Here is a 12,594-nt window from a genome sequence, read left to right on the forward strand (position 1 = left end):
AATGTTCCAAAATGATACAGTAGTTTAAAAAAAATGGTCTCAGCATGCATGCATTGTATCACATTAAGAAATCAGGATTTTCTAGGCACTGCACAGCATTAATTACACTAGGCATGCTGCAAATTTAAATTAAATGATATGCCATGTTCTGTTGTAAATATGAAAATGGATTGCAAGATACAGCCCCATATTTGCTTCTGATTGGCATTTGTGCACTGAATAGGATGGGAAAATCTCTATGATATACAATTTTTTTTTTGTTTGGTTTTGGAGCACCTGATGGAAATGCACTTTTTGTTTTCAGGGGTACCTAACAGCTCAGTTACAGGTCAGACTCATCTGTGCTAAAAAAACATCCTCCCTCAAAAATAATAGTAATAAAAGAAAAAAAAAAAAGCCATCTTTGCCTTCATTCCCCCTCCTAACAAAACAGAACAAAAATACAGTTTTCTCTCCCCACCAAGTATTTACAGTCTAGGGGATGGGGGATACGGGGGACTGAAGCAGGTCAGCATGAAGGAAGCAGACCTGATTTTGTCCTGTGGGTCAAGCACCTAGGACCCTGTGTAAGCAAATGCTGTGTGGGCTTCAAATCATCTCAGCAGAGAAGGGCTGCCAGTACAGCAGAGTTTAATGCAGGAAGGGAACGAGGACTGGGCTGGGGTTTGGGACTGGCTCGTCTGTTTTGGTGAGGGAAGCTTGATTCGGTGATTCAGTGAGAAAAAGACAATGGGTGAAAAGAATATAAGCAATAAACAGCAGGTCTGTTAGCATTTGTATTCTTTTTCTTGGCGTAGGTATTTGATATTCCCTTGCAATTTTATAATATCAGATTGAATTGTCAAGATCTCACCAGCGTCTGCCCTTAAACAACTGGATGATGTGTATTTTAGCCCATATATCTATGTGATTAAATACTGAACAAATATTTTTAAATTCTGCACATCAGAGACAGGATGGCATTTAGTTAGTTGTATAGAAAAGGCAGTTAAAAAATAGTATCTATATTTTTCAGAGCTTATTTAAGTTCTTTATTAAATGATTAGCACTGAGCTGAGAAGGACAAGTGAGTGCCAGTCTGAATCAGCACAGAGGCAGGAGGCATAAAGGAGGCACAGCATAGAAGTGTGGCCAGGGACATGCAGAGACACCGACATGTCTTCAAACCCAGGATCACTATATTCTTTCTAAGTTATCTCACCTTTTTTGTGTCTTTTGCTTTTAGGACTCAGCTCCAGCCTTCCTGGCCCATTATGCAGCTTCCTCTGTGTATGAGAAGTACAACTGTGAAACAAACGAACAAAATTGCCAGAAAAAAGAAGATGGCCTGATCTACCCCAGAACAACAAACGCACATGAAAATCAAGCTCAGGATACCTGCACCTTGTAAAATTTCTTTCTCAGCTCTTCTGAAGAAGAAATTCCTTTAGAGTCTTCCTCGGCTAGTCTGAAACATGCTTCTCTGCATCAGGTTGTGAATAGTATTCTTACGAGATTGTCTAGTAAAGAAAGGCTGTTTGGCTGGGCCTGCTGGGCATCAGTTAAAATATTGATTGTCCCAAACCTTTTCACAAGCTTTTACTGGGCTCCTTCAGTGTCTCATTTGGGTTTGGTGCTGTATGTTCAGGAAGTGGCTGGTGACAACAATAAAACCTGATGTATGACTGTGAGATGGTTGTTCATTCATCTGACAGCCGTGCCTCGCTGCCGCCAAGGTGGCATATTCAGCTTTTAAAGACGTGCATTTCCCTGGGAGCTGCAGGGATACACGGGAGGGTGTCTAACTGGCTCCTGCGCCCAGAATGCGTTAGTTAATGGTCAGCCGGGTGGGATGGACACCACAAGACAACCCCTTTCCATAAGCAGCACACACCTGACAGAAATAGGTGGGAGAGCAACTGGCCTTCAGCTCTCTTGCCATCCTTCAGTACTTGCAAAAAAAAAGCAAAGGGGTGGGGTGGGACAGGCAAGCCAAAGATATTTTTTGTGCAGTTCAGGAAGCCCTTTGAAATGTGTCTGATTTAATAACACATCTACACAAAATGACACCTCCCAATATTCACTGAGGGAAAGAAGGCAGAGCAGTGGAGGGCCATAACCAGTACACAATGCATTACTATTGCACCAACAAACAGCTAAACTACTGTGTATTTATTTTTCAATATGCACAATTGTTGGAGGAGAATGAAAATTATTCTTTGACACTCTGACGGAGACACAGAAAGCCCTGTGCTTCCCCTTGCTCCCATAGTCCTGACAAGAACCAACTCGCAAATTCTAATAAATAGGAAATAGAAATAAATACTTTAACTATATGGCATAGGGTCTTGAATGGCTTTCTGAATCGGAAAGTGCTGCTCGTACGTCTTCGTTATTTCCACACTCTGTAATGTTGGCTCTCCAAAAGTCAGAGACAAAGTGAGATAGATACTACAAGTATCACAGACACTACACTGGGAAACCAAGTATCAATGGTACATCCAGATTTATGGTAGGTGATGGCAGTAAAGTGAAAGCAAAACTGTTTGCACAGTCTGTATTGTTGCCCATTACTGTGTATTTGCCCTTTTTTCTTGCTTAGCTACAGCTGAAAGAATGGAAAATTGTACCTTATACACAGTATTAGGAGACGCTCCTTGATCGTAAGGTCAATCAGACTAGTTTACCTGCTTGAGGTATTTATGGCACAATCACTCAGTGTCTTTAAGAAAAGGTTAGATACATTTATGGGAAAGGTATTTTGCAGAAGCTTTCCTGTTTCATAGAGGTCTTGGACAAAATGACCCAGGAGGCCCCTTCCAAGTCTATCAAATGTGGTTCCCTGATTGATGCTCTTTCCCCCCCAAGTCTTTTCAAAACACAAAGCACTGTTATAAAATTTAATATGATACACTATATAACTTTAACACAATGCCATTTCCTTATAGGAAATGGTTAGCTTGCAGCACAGGAGCCTCACACAAAAGGAAGAAAAGAAGAAAACAGAAATTGCAGTGCTGTTTCTCTGCCAGGAGACATCAACTATAACATTTACACAGTTTCTTAGCATGGACCCTCACCTGTGCAGGGGGACACCGAGTCATGGAGGCATATAAGTAACCCAAACTGTAGTGCCTATTTTTCCAGAAAAAACTAACAGGGCCTGAGGTAATTTTCTATGCTGTACAATAAGCATTTCCTCAATGCCAGAAAGCAAATGGACACCCAGCTCTCCTTATAAATAACTGCTTGGTGCTGTGATCGGCTGGGCATAACATAGACCTGCCTGGAGGCAAGAAACAGGAGTGTCCAACCCCTCTCTGCACGCGGTAATGCAGGCATGTTCTCTGCCTATGGCCTCAAACCCTTCTGTGGTTGCAAATGGCAAGAATGAAAACACCACACCAATGAGAAGAGGCTTGGAAAAGCCTGTTCTGTAATTAATCACCCTCTCTAAGATGTTTTTGTCCTAGCCTGCTACCATTCATGTAGCCATCACACAGCAGATGGGCAGATGGGGCAAAACCCCAAAAACTACAAGCCCGAAAAGCTGCACTTCTAAAACCCTTTGCTGAGTGCAGCGAAATGACTGGGTAATGTGCTTGCCCTTTGACTGAAGACTGCAACAAAGCTTTGGCCACATTTTCCCTTATTTGAATACAAGATGCTGCTTAAGAGCAAGTTCTGTTTCATTAAGGAGTGGGCCAACTTGTATCACAGAATTGAAAAGTGCTTGAAGCTGGTGATCCAGCTAGATGAAAGTGGTTAGCAAAGATGCATTCACTGGGCCATCATTCAGGAACAAGTGGTGTTTGTGATATGTTCTTCAGACAGAATGCTCTCCAAGTCCTTTACTTTTTTTAGGTCCACTAAACCAGTTAGTAAAATTATACAATATTTCTCATTAATATACTCTTTTTTTTTTTTTTTTCCAATTTGAGGAGAAATGGTTCTGCTGAATGTTTCCTAAATTGACGGTTTCTTTTTTTCTTTCAAACTGTTAACATATTCAAAAGTTTAAGGCAATGTAATGACACTTTTAAAAACCAAACAAACAGATTCTCTGGGCCATTTCATTGAAATGCTGTGGTTGGCCTCTGTTGCTCTCCAGTAAGTTTTAATTTTAGGTCCTCACAGGAAAAAACACCCAGAACTTCATTGAATTGGGGTTTACTCTCAAAAATGTTTTACACTAACCTTTTTATTTTCACTCCAGGTAATTTCTTTAAAGGCCAAACTCCTCTTCCAAAAACCAGCCCCCTGCCCTCATCTTCTTGGGACAGCGCTGGCAGGAAATAACAACATCCATATACACACACACTCCAAAAGCTTTTGAAGTCTCACAAATGTGAGCTGTTCCCTTTAGCAGGGCAGGCAGGGATTAACTCTTTCATTAACCTTCTAACCTCATCCATGAGAACGAAAAATAGCCAAACCCCTTTAAAAAAAAAAAAAAATTATTTGGAAGCTTGCAGCTTTCTTCAGGTAAAATGTTTAAGTAAACATTTGTGAGCTCAAACACCCTCCAGATGGAGAGAAACATGAAGATCATTAATGGTGCTTTCTGTGAGGAGCTCCCTGAAGCCCTTTGGACCCTCCCTCCCGTTATGTTGTACTCTGTGCCAATCTCTGTCCCTAAATGCTTGTGTTTTCACTTGAAAATATTTTCCCGTTACCATAAGGCTTGGGTCTCTCTTTTTGAAACATGTTTGTGGGAACAAATAATAACTTTCTGGTCCTTTACAACATGTTGCATCAAAGTATTTTCCCCATTTCTATCTCAAAAAAGTGAGTTTTAGCAAAACAAAAAATTTGGCCTGGCTTTAATCCTGACAGTGCTACTCATCCTTAGTTCTCACTTCACCCTTGCAGCACAGTGCAGAGTGTGACACTCACATCGGAATAGCTCTTCTCACTGGAGTCAAAATGGTAAAAGTTAGCCTCAGTGGGTGACATGAACAGAAATTTCAAAGGCAGGAAAATTTATCTCCTGCTCTTTGTCTTACAGTATGGTGCATTTTAGTGGCTGGAAGATTTAGCTTCCAAGTATCCCATATATATAAATCCTAGCGGATGAGAGCTCTCCAGCTTCTTTTTTAGGGCAGTTAAGCTCAGCAGCTGGAATCTGCCAGGGAATGAGGGTCAAGATAAGGATGGAGAAAAACTTTCCCATAGCCTTCAGGTGTTGGTCAAGGGTCAGTAGTAGGAAACGGCCAAAGCAAAACAAAAATCACTCAGCTACATCTCACTGTGTTACGTGAGATCATGGCTATTTGGCACAAGGAACCTGATTTGGGGCCAGCTCTGTCTCTTCTCTGCTGTGGCTTAGACCATTAACTGCTTTGATGATACAGTCCCTCTTGAGGTTTCTCCTTTTGAAAGATTTATATTTGGTTAAAATCTAATACGAATGCTCCCCTTTAGCTTTTAGGAGGCCAAGACACTTAAAAATCTCAGATGGACAGGACAAGCAAAGAAGGCAAAATATCTCTCCTCAAGTCCATTGTAAAGGCGTTCAAATACCACTTTGATGAGAACTTTTCAGCTGCTTTGCTGGGTAAACAGACACATCACAGCTCTAATGCGCAGGGATGCCCTTCATACCAACAGGCAGGGGAAAAATGGCAGTGGGAAGAGTAAAAGGTGCCTGAATATAAAATAAAAAAAAGCAGGCAACGATGGATCCAACTGAATTTTTTGCCTTCTTTGATCTCTGGAAATGGGAAAACCCATTCAGGATCACGGACTTCCAGACAGGGCTCTATGCACCATTGTGCCACCAGGCAGATGTGGTTTGCTATTGGTGCCTCCTCCAAAAAAAGCTGCTAAGTTCTTCGGTGCTCAGGAGCTCCATTTCCCAGTTTTCAGTTAACACTTCAAAGATTATACACAAATAATAGTAATAATAATCGTAACAATACCTGGCTTGCCATCATGTTTTACTCAGTCTTTGTGATGCCTCTCTCACGATAAAAATCTGTGTATTAAATGCTTTAATTGAAACTCTTAATAAAACAGAGGTATTTTCATTTGTGCAGTTATATTCACATAATGATCACAAAGCACTTTACAGAATCAAATAAAATTAGCCAGTCTGATCCTTGTATAGGGGCAAACACTGTTATTCTGCATCTGTGTATATAACAAAGTCACACAGAAGATTAATTGTCAAACTTACCATATTTTAGGGTTTATGCTGGCCAAACAACATCCAAAAAGCTTGTTCTTCTAAAAATCCCTAAAAGCATCACGAGCAACATGGCAAGAGTGGACTGGATGGTCTCACCTACTAGTCAAGAAGAGCAGGCTACAGACAGGAGGGCTAGTGAACGGTCGTGCCTCGTTACCAAGAGCCCTGGTTCAGCAGGGAAAAAGAAAAAAGGTTATAATTTTCTTGGTGTAGAAAAAAAAGCCATGGAAGTCTTGATGTGCCATGGTGCTGAGTACTGAGCAGCCTCCATGGGGTCACTAAGAGAGGACAAGCCAAAACCCAGTAATGCAAATGCTAACGTTAAATGATGCCTCCTGAGGCCTGGAAGGGGTCTCAAGCTTTGGGCCTCCTAATAGGTAGTTCTGGAGCTGAGAGACGGTGAAGAGCTTTGTTCCCTCTTGTATAATTGATAAATTACCATTGTTAATACTAAACAATACTACCAAGCACAGAATGGAAACATGCTAATGCTTTATCCATCTTAAGCAATTCTGCTCATGTGCTCACACTGTTCTTAAATGTGCTAGATATTTGTTTGACGAAACAATAAGTTTTAGAAAAATAAGAACTTTAAAGATAATCAAAACCTTGACTACATACTTTACCACAGGCAGCTGTGAATAAGCTTCAGTACTCTTTATTTTTAACATTCCAGATATGTAATTTAATGCAGGTCTAATGACAGTCTCGAACATACTGCTTTAATCGAAATTGTTCAAGCTCTGTTCTGTGACAAGGGCTCACAAGCTACCAGCAGGGTTGTCCATTTTCCCCGCTTCTGTAAGGAAAAGAAAAGGGAGGGGAGGGGGACACTCTTGAACTTATGTTGCTATTGATGTGTAATATACAATAAAAAAACAGTTAAATTTCAATTACCCACAGGTAATTATAATTTTATTGTCTGACTGTACTATGGGGATTTTTGTAATTCCCAAGACTAATAATTTTCTATAATTTTACAGGTTGTCAAATAAACTATTAAAGATTATCTTTGAAAAGGATTCTGCAATTGTAAGGACATATCATACTGTTCCTGTACATTATTAGTAATTAGAGATCCCTGGATAGTGAAATATCTGCACTATACGCTGGCTGCTGGATACCATATTTTCTCACAGCCTCCTGTAATCTTGAACCAAAGCTTTCAAACTTCTCATCCATTGTAGCCTGAGTCACGTCCAAACTTTTATTAATATTCACTGAGCACTCATTAAGCAATTCTGGTGTGTTCGATACGTTAAATCTATGCTTCCTGATGGGGAAAAGCAAAGGCTCACAGGTCCATCCTGGTGTAGTGGAAACAAACACAAAAGGACTAATTCTGAGCTCTGTCCCCTGATGGGGATATGGAGAAGCAGCAACGTTTATACCAGCACAGCACAAAAGATCTGAATCTGTCCTGAATGCCTTTTGACAAGGTGGCTTACACAACAAGATAAAATCATGCTTCCTGATTTTATCCCAAAACTATGCATAGATGCAAATAAGCAAGGGATCAGCATCGGCTATCAACAAGGAGGGGAATGGGATGGCCACAAGAAGCAGAAATTTGGGTTATTTCCTCATCCTCATCACCAAGACCCCTATATCGACTGGGGTGTTGCTGAAGAACTCCCCAGGGCACCTTCCCTCCTGCATTAGTGCCCGCCCAACACCCACAAAGCTAAGGAGAGCAGACAGCGGCTTTTCCCTCTTTAGCTGGCAAAAGCTGAAAGGCAACTAAACCAGCACTTACTGGGCGATCGCTTCCTTCATCTGTATCTGCAATGGTTGGTGAGATATTTATTCAGAGTCTGACGGGGTGTAACCCCTAAGGAGGACCAGAGGAGGGATGAGCGGAGAAGAAAAGCAGACCCCGAAACGTTGCACATAGCATCCTGGCACAGACTGAGAGGGCAGTGAGTGTAAAACCACATGAGGGGATTAGCAGTTGTAGAGATTGTTGATACCATGCCTGTAGAGCCATCAAAGGCACAATTCTTAGATGGCGGCATTATTTTTTTTTTTTTATTGCGGCTGCCTCAGGAGATAGTCGTTATTTGTTTTATTGGCCTCTTGGATCGTTATGTGGCAAGGGCTCTGTGCAGAGGGAAACTTCAATGCATTAAGATTTCTTTATGGGCTGAAATCTCTCTGAGGAGGGTGGTTTCAGGACATGAAGATTTTCATGCAGAAAACTTATGGATACGACTTTTTTTTCCTGATGGATGCCTCCACCCCTACGGCTGGGGTTTTGCACACCCTCAGACTGTTGGGACATCAAGCAAGAGCATCATTTCACGGCTCTGCCCTGCAGTGGACACATCTGCAGGGAGGGTTTTGCCTTCCTCTCGGTGCCAAGAAGCCTCTGTGGCAGCTGCGATGCTCAGCAAGGGATCTGGTGAGGGATTTCCCTCACACCAGGGAGCGCTGAGGGTGGGTTATGTTGGTTTTACAGCAGTGTTGAGCTGGTGGAGCAGTATAAAGATACGGGAGCACCGGGAAGGATTAAGGCCAATGGACTGCAGCTCTCTGCCTTCCTCTAGAGACAGCTTCGATCCAATCAAATGAATTAAACAAATCTGAGTAGTCAGTATAGATATACACACTGAGCGCTCTTTTCCAAGGTCTGCTTGTCTTGCTGTCCTGTGCTCATCCTGCACCTATGGGGAGGTGTGGGAAGGATATTTGATAATTTGGAGAGCTCTTCATTAAGTGGCATTTTCTGCTCTTGACTGCCTCTCTACCTACTAACCTATCTCAGCTGAGACTGAACCCATTAGTCCAGATGATTGGCATACGTAATAAATACACAGATAGGAGAAAATGCAAAGCCCCCAGACAAGGCTAAATGTGTTTCTGGATAACAGACGATATCATGTACAAATACACATCTCTCTTTCCCCTTAATTTTGGTCTGCGTTTCCCGCTTAACACATTCCTTGTTGCAAGTAGAACACGTTCTGACAATAGACTAGTGAAAGCAATTAGAAACAGAATTAATTGATAAAATTAAAGCCCTGCTTTCCTCATGTTTGTCATATGACTACAAATATTGTCACTCCCATTAATATTAATTAATATAATTATCAATGTTTCTAATCCCTACACATTTTGTTGAAAAGTTACTCTTAGCTCAAGAATATAATCGTTAAGTCATGGAAATGTTAAGCAGCAGCTAAGCAAGTCCAAAGAATTAATAGCAAACTGTAGTTTATCCAAGGATTAGACTTTTAGCAGTACATAATCACCTCTTCATGTGTTCATCCACATAAAATACCTTCCATCCCTCACTACACTTCTGCCTACTTGTCCTTGCAGTGCAGTTTTCAAGATTTAAAAAAAAAAAAAAAAAAAAGAGAAGATGGTAAGTAAATATTCTTTGCAGTTGCACGCTTTTCTTCAAGATAAGTCACTGCGATAAGAGTTATGTGCCCTTAGCTGAAAGCAATGTCAAGGTCAATTATCTCATGCTGAAAGCCCTAATGCAAGATACTTTTGTGATCAGAATAATATATGTAACGTTGCAAAGCCTTTGTTTTGGTGTTGAGGAAAGCAAATCTCTAGACTTCCCAACGCATTGTCTCTCAGTTCTGAATGTCACCGCTTATTCCAATGATAGAAAAGACTGACTTGCCACGCCGTTGCCATTTGCGCAGTTTTCCTGGTGTGGTGCGGGCAGTGCTGGGTGCAGAGGGACTCTGAGCAGATCCTTCCCGGCCGCCTGCCCAGGTCCTCGACGGACAGTTAGCAATTCCTGCCTGGCAATAGCGTGACTGCTTCACAGAAGTTGTGCTAGGTGGACTATTAATTAGCTATTTTGGAAAACAGCCAAAGTGCTTTAAAGGTTTTTGTTGTAAGGTGGAGGTTTTTTCTGCTAGAAGAGAATAATGTAATCATTTCACTATTAATTTTTAATTGCGTGTTGCTATGCATTGTTACCAACCTATACTGATTATCCTAAGAGAAATGGTGATACCGTGCAAGCAATATCTGTTACCAAGACTATTGGGCCACACTGTAAAACAAGCAACAGAAAAAAGCTGTTCTTTAAAGCTGTTGCAATCATGTGCTGCTGTCTGTTCCTACAAGGTATCACATTAAATACCTACAAAACGTATAAGCTTAAGAATATTCATGGAGAAGTGCCACAGTTTTCCCTGCTATCAGGAGTTTTTCTTTGCTTGTTTTTGTGGAATTTTGTTTCTTTCTATTTGTTTTAATGGCCACCCTTTGTAATGAAAAGTTACTTCCAAGAAATCTTTTCAAGCCAACTAAACTCACTAACATGGATGAAATCAGCAGCAACACACTTGCTGCTGGGGAGAATGCACATGCTCCCCTGCAGGCTGGGAGGCTGAGGTTCAAAAGGGTTGGGGTGCTATGAGGCAGCATAAGCACAAGTTTAAATCTCTGCATGATGATCAGGTTCACTACCCAAGTGCATCATCTGTGTAAAGTGCAGTTTGGTCTTTTTAGCAATCTCTTGGTTTTCTGTTATCTGCCTGCCGTTCACATCTGAGGCAACCTTTGTGCTGTGAGATTGAAACTTACCATGCACTGTCTTTTGGAGAGCATCCCAATTCAAAAATACTAGTACACCCCCCAAAAAAAGATGTTTAGGTGAATTATTATACTTTGACAACTGACCCAGCAGAGTTGGACCATAAACCACAGTCCATTGCTAAGGAAACAGCATGCATGCACCCGAGTAAGAAATATGTATATGTGAATTCTTCTCACAAGGAAATCATTATCGAAAGATGTTACGATTCAGACCACTGATACAGTTAGCTTACTGGTAGAGAAACGATTGTATCACCTGCTTCTGTCTGCTCACAAATTCTTCATTTCATCTAAGAGAAAGCTAGCCAAGAGGGGACAGGAAATCTTTAATCTACTTTTCTCCATTTCTTCAAATATCTGGTTCTTATCAACTCGCATTGAACATGAGCAACACAAAAACTTAATGAAGTATCCTCCACTTCTTAAAAAAATAAATGGACACAAAACACAGATAGTTCTCTAGCGTGAGACGGGTTAATCACAATAAAATATTACATGAGAGCAAGTCCACAAAGCAGTCCAAAAAAGCAGCATAGCTGTAAATTCAGGAAGAAAAATCAATTAGACAAAAAAAGTATGTAGAAAACTCTGCCACTGAGAAACAGAGAATTCATGAGCAGATATCTGAGCTGCATTTTGCCATTGCCTTAAGTGGCAGGAGGAGGGGTTAGAAGGGGCCTTCATCTCCTTACCCCAATATTTGAATGTTGTCCATTGCAAAGAAAAATCATGACATTTTTTCTCCTGAATCCCTAATACTTATAAATTTCCGTATAATTATATAATACTATTTGTATTATATAATTACGTTACAGTACCAACCTATAATAAATACTTTTTATAAATATTTAATATTTTTTCTCAATTGTTTATTACATAAAATAAACATTTAGAAATATATATAAACAATATTTTGTATAATTATTTTTTATTTAAAATAATTTGATTTTGGGGCAGGTATTCAAGGCTGCCATAATTTTTCACACAGCTGAGAAGTTCCAGTAGAAAACTGAAAAGTTTGCACCCACTTCTCATGGTTTTCAGCTGAATTAGCCTCAAAATAGATGCTTTTCATGAAAAAGGATTAGTCACAACTACTTTTGTATTTAAAAAAAAAGAACAAAACCAAACCAACAGATAATTTTTACCTTGTCACTTCCAAACTGCAATTTTACTAGTGGCATAAGCACACAATCATCAGTGAAAAATCCGCCTTTGTCTTCTCCATATCCAGTGCTGCAGTATCTCCAGGACTGGTTCAGGAAAGCACTGAAACATTCATATTAAGTCCAATAAGTACTTTTCCAAATAGTGATTCTTTCCTGAACTGGGGCCAACATAGGTCAAGTAAAGGGAAATACAAAAATGCAGATGATGAAGCAACTTGCCCATAATTCCCCAGCAAATTAGAGATTTAACCTGTTGTACAGTAGCCAGTCCTGTTTCTCAGTTAACTGTTTGTAGCCTTGTCCTTTTTTAGTTCAGGGAGAGAGAAAGCCACCCTTTCACTACACTGTTTGAGAGCCTCCCAGACTGAGAAGCAAGAGTAGTTTGCATAATGAAAAGTCACTGTGCTGCTTTGGTGAAAACATGAATGTGGTGCCTGACCAAGACAGAGAAAGATGGCAGTGGATTTACTCAGACAGAGCCTGCGTGCCCCAGCAGCTATCACATACTGCTCAGCCGCATCCTTCCCAGCTAGACCCTCCGCAGCCTTTATTGCTTTATGAATTACAGTCAAATGCCAACCAGTAATCTAACACGAATCGCAACTTTTCCTGAGCAAATACACTCTGTCAGGCATGACAGTGAAAATCTGAGGGTTTAGCCACAGCAGTTATGCCTTGCTTTCATCAAAG

General features: G+C 40.7%; 1 protein-coding gene across 9 annotated transcripts in view; it reads right to left on the reverse strand.

Moving 5' to 3' along the window:
- LOC308071871 (uncharacterized protein) overlaps window positions 1-12,594 on the reverse strand; it is a 358,228-nt gene that overhangs the window by 22,951 nt on the left and 322,683 nt on the right. For 6 of the 9 annotated variants that reach the window (XM_080407936.1, XM_080407935.1, XM_080407933.1 and 3 more), the window contains one exon: window positions 1,202-1,265. In XM_080407936.1, the coding sequence (XP_080264062.1) occupies window positions 1,202-1,265 (64 nt within the window). Of the gene's footprint in view, window positions 1-1,201; window positions 1,285-11,883; window positions 12,005-12,594 lie in introns of all 9 variants that reach the window. The other 3 variants (XR_013931346.1, XR_013931347.1, XM_080407939.1) reach the window with 2 other exon arrangements.

This window comes from Falco punctatus (assembly GCF_963210335.1).
Source record: "Falco punctatus genome assembly, chromosome: 12".
In the NCBI taxonomy this organism is placed as follows: Eukaryota; Metazoa; Chordata; class Aves; order Falconiformes; family Falconidae; genus Falco; species Falco punctatus.